Source organism: Oncorhynchus masou, chromosome 11 (genome assembly GCF_036934945.1).
Source record: "Oncorhynchus masou masou isolate Uvic2021 chromosome 11, UVic_Omas_1.1, whole genome shotgun sequence".
Taxonomy (NCBI): Eukaryota; Metazoa; Chordata; class Actinopteri; order Salmoniformes; family Salmonidae; genus Oncorhynchus; species Oncorhynchus masou.
Window position 1 is genome coordinate 28186794 of NC_088222.1, and position 4669 is coordinate 28191462.

General features: G+C 37.3%; 1 protein-coding gene across 1 annotated transcript; it reads right to left on the bottom strand.

Moving 5' to 3' along the window:
• Positions 1-1703: 1703 nt before the first annotated feature.
• gpr83 (G protein-coupled receptor 83) lies at positions 1704-2747 on the bottom strand. The gene is given in 3 exon segments (XM_064977157.1): positions 1704-2145; positions 2147-2222; positions 2510-2747. Coding segments are annotated over 3 exon segments (576 nt in total). The 5' UTR covers positions 2623-2747; the 3' UTR covers positions 1704-1758.
• Positions 2748-4669: the final 1922 nt, after the last annotated feature.

Sequence of the window (4669 nt, forward strand, 5' to 3'; positions counted from 1 at the left end):
CACTAAGCCACAATCCCAATACCTACGAAAAACCCCAAGACAAAACACACCACATACCAAAACCCATCTCACACCCTGGACTGACCAAATAAAGAAAGAAAACACAAAATACTAAGACCAGGGCGTGACAAGTATGGATTGATGTCATACCTTGCTTTATTTTTCTAGATCAAATAACATTGAAAACAACCACTTTCTGTGCAGTATTAATTTACCATCCTTACAAACCACTTAATGTCAATATTCATTACTGTATTGTATATAGCCTAGTCATCCAGGTTTGTACCTGTAGACTTTCCATCACCATGAAGAAAAACAATGCACAATACAGTAATTGATTACATTGAGACATCGAGTGGTTTGTGATGATGTAGCTCAGTTGGTAGAGCATGGCACTTACAACACTAGGGTTGTATGCACTCACTACTGTAAATTGCTCTGGATAAGAGCATCTGCTAAATTGTAGAAGGAATGAATAGACCATTTCAGTTTTCAAATAGAAATACGTTGTATTTGCAAAGTATTTCAAGAAACTGGAAAACAAGCAAGTACTTTTATATTCCACAAGTATTATCAGATTAACTGTTTTGTACAGATAATTATCGGACTCAAGTTACAAATGCTGGTTAACACTCAAATACAAATACATTTAGTTTAAATACAAATGAAATACTCACACATAAGCACATCTGATTCCCCTGGCACTGAACCAATTTTATACATGAAGATTGTCTATGATTCAACCAGCAGATGGTGTCGTGAGAAAAATAATTTTTTCTGTCTGGCATGCTGATTGGTCAATCCAAGCCATTCAATAACTTTGTGATTTTTAATGATCATCTATATATCTAATTATATAATTTCATGAAATGATCGAATTAAGCAATTATAATATTTTTTTTATGGGAAAGCAATTATATTGGTAGATAGTTCTGCTCAGATTATTTGAATGATTTCAAGTATCATGACATGACATTATGGGTACTCCTTTAAAGGTAATTCAGTGAAAAGTATTCACACTTGCTTAATCTTGCCTCATCAGATCTGACTAATTGCATAATGCTATGTCAGGGCCAGGAAAAATCCTTGAGGGCCACACACATAACTGGTGGTTTTACTTCCTCCATCTGATCAGGGACTGAATGAATCAGCCCTGAGAATACATTGTGGGTCAAGTCTAAGGTCAATGACATACACTGATCAACTAACTACCAGGGAGTAAAGAAAAACAGCAGTACTACTGTACATCTCTTGAGGGACAGAATTGAATAGCCCTATGCAATAGTGTGCACTAATGAATGATTGTGAATGTTTCGAGTTTACTCTGTGCACAGTTACACATTTACAAACATACTATAAAAGAACGATAGACACTGAAACAAATATTTTTTTACTTGAATTGTGTAGCCGTAGGCTATCATGTTTTGAAAAAACACATGACATGCTAAATCACATTAGTTTTATTTACCATTACAGTATCCAGTGTTTCACTAATATTTTCTTTCACGATTATTTACAAAATATTTTACAAACTACTTCACCATTTTATTATTTATTTTTTACCTCCCCTTAAAGAAATAGACTTCCGTTATTCTCTAATATTTCATATTATAGGTCGACCTAGATCTAATTATAAATTACATCAACCGAATGGAGAGAGGTGCAACCTTGACAGAATCTTATGGAAAGATGTTAACCTCTGCATTAACCTCTATATCTTTATACATAATCTATGTAGTTATAGAGATGACAACCTCATCATGGATGTACTGCCTTCTTGGAACGCCAAATGAAAGGCAGGGACTTGAGCTCAGTCCTGAAGCTTCTGTTCAGCCAGCAGTAGATAAAAGGATTGTAACAGGTGCTACTCATGGCAAACCTATGGAAGGTGAAGTAGATAGCATTGTTAGTGTTAATGGCCTGGCTGGACACCAAAATCACATAACAGTTTAAAGGGAACCAGCAAATAGCAAAAACAGCCACCACCAACATCAGCATCTCCAGAGTCATCTTCTTCCTTTGTCTGTGGGCGACATATTGCGCCAGAGTCACATTCCCTATAGCATTACGCATCCATAGCTTCTTAGCAACGATAATGTAAGCTATGGAGATGATAGAAAGTGGCAACAAGAAGAGGAGGAAAAAACGTGGCCAGGTCCAAGTATTTCCAAAACACATCTGACGGCTATGGAAAGCTGGGCAGACACACCATTCGAACCTTTCTGTGATTAGGGAAAAACAGAATGTTTGCTTAGTCTCTACTTTTGGAAGTAAGTAGTTATGGGTTTATAGAGGCTTATAATAGTTATTATAGAAGCTATTAAAGGTAAAAGGTACATTCAAAATCAGAGGCTGTGTTGGCTAAGAATGACTGTAATTGGGTTTGACTAAACTCTGGAAACAGGAGCCATTTATTAGTGTCTAAAAGGAAGCATAAATATTACTGTATGGTACTGATTGTCTGGAGAAAATATGTAATTTACATAAATAGATAATATTGCTCCCTTACCCAAAGTCAAACCACAGCAGCTTCTGATAAATGGCATGAGGTAGAGAGAAACACGAGGCCGTCACCCAAATCATGCCACAAAACATTGATATCCGCTGCCACATCGGATGCATAACTACCTGCAAAGAAAATGTGTTTAACTGAAATCATTGTTTAATTCAAGTTGAATAATCTTTGGATCCCGACAGCATTCACACTTTTGGAAGACATAACTTGGACTGTAGACTACAAAAATCTATTCCTGCTCTTTTTCCGCGATCCATCAAGCACATTTGTTTGGTGTGTCGTCATAGTGGTCTCGGACTTGTGGTCAGACTCGCTCAGGCAGAAAAGAAACTTCCGCCATTTTCCAGTACTGATTTGAATGACATAAAAAAAAACAGAGAAGTGTCAAACATTTTTTCAGAAAACATCCTTTCTTAATTGAAAAGTTATCCTCGAAGTAGTCATCTAGTTTTTCAAAAGTATCTGTAATCTGATTACAATATTTTTGCTGGTATTGAACGGATTACAGTTATCGTTTTTGTAATCCCTTACATGCTCATCTGTCACCCCAGACAGGCTCAAGCAAATACATTTGAATGGTTAATAAATATTATTTCAAATCACACTCTTCGTAAGCAACAAGTGTAGACTAACAGTGATGCTTACTTACAGACCCTTCCCAACACAGAGAGAAAGAAATTAGAGAAATAATAGAAAACTAATAACACGTAATAATAAATACATAATGAGTAACGATAACTTGACTATATACAGTACATGGGTTACAAGTACCGAGACGATGTGCAAGGGTACGAGGTAATTGAGTTAGATATGAACAAATAACTAGGAATAGTGTTACTAGCCAAAATGATAGATAAGAAACAGTAGCAGCAGCGTATGTGATGAGTCTCAAAAGTTTGTGCAAAAAGGGTCAATGCAGATAGTTAAATAGTTAAGCAAATAGCTACCCAGAATAACCATTTAGCAGTCTTATGGCTTCGGGGTATAAACTGTTCAGGGTCCTATTGGTTCCAGTGCATCAGTACCGCTTGCTGTGTGGTAGCAGAGAGAACAGTCTATAACTTGGGCTGCTGGAGTCTTTGACAACTTCCTCTGACACCAACTGGTATAGTGGTCCTGGATGGCAGAGAACGCGGCCCCGGTGATGGACTAGGCCGTACGCACTACCCTTTGTAGCGCCTTCCGGCTGGATGCCAAGCAGTTGCCAAACCAAGCGGGGATGCAGCCAGTCAAGATGCTCTCAATGGTGCAGCTGTAGAACATTTTGAGGATCTGAAGGCACATGCCAAATATTTTCAGCCTCCTGAGGGGGAAAGGTCATTGTCAGGAAGTCCAGGATACAGTTGCAGAGGGAGGTGTTCAGTCCCAGGGTCCTTTTCTTAGTTATGAGCTTGTAGGCCACTATGGTGTTGAATGCTGAGCTGTAGTCAATGAACAGCATTCTCACATATGTGTTCCTCTTGTCCAGGTAAGAGAGGGCAGTGTGGAGTGAAATGGAGATTGTGTTTCCAATTTATGTACAGAATAATACTAAATCCGCTGAGACCAGGTTGTCTCCATTGGTAGATAGGTCGAGAGAATGGTTTATTTCATTACATGGTATCAATAGACACTAATGCTGAATTATTTGACAAAATAATCACAAATACACAATACACAATAAATCCATCAATACAATAATCATTATAATATCCTAATAATACATTATGTAGGCCTATACTCCCATTATTTCATTATAAATTAATTAATTTTACATTATAACATATTTATATTTTATGGCCACCTATGGAAACCATTGAAGGTTCGTTGTTCAATGTAGGCCTAGCATAATACCTTATCTCTGGTGCGAACGTAAGTCAAACAGACGACCTGAAAGAATAGCGCTGGATCTGTGGTTAGCTGTGCTTCGAGTCAAATGATCTGACCAACCAGTTTAGACAAGGAGGAATACATGCTACAGCATCTGTCATTTATAGACACAAATGATCAAGGAATGGTGAAGTGAAGTTCCTCATTGCAAATTCGCATGTGTTAGTTTTCAATGATGGAAAGAACAAATACTTTCACATACTTGTTATTTTTACACACAGTCAGATAATTTATCATTTTGGAATTTTTATGTTGATGAAGAAATGTACGGCAACGGAACTGAAT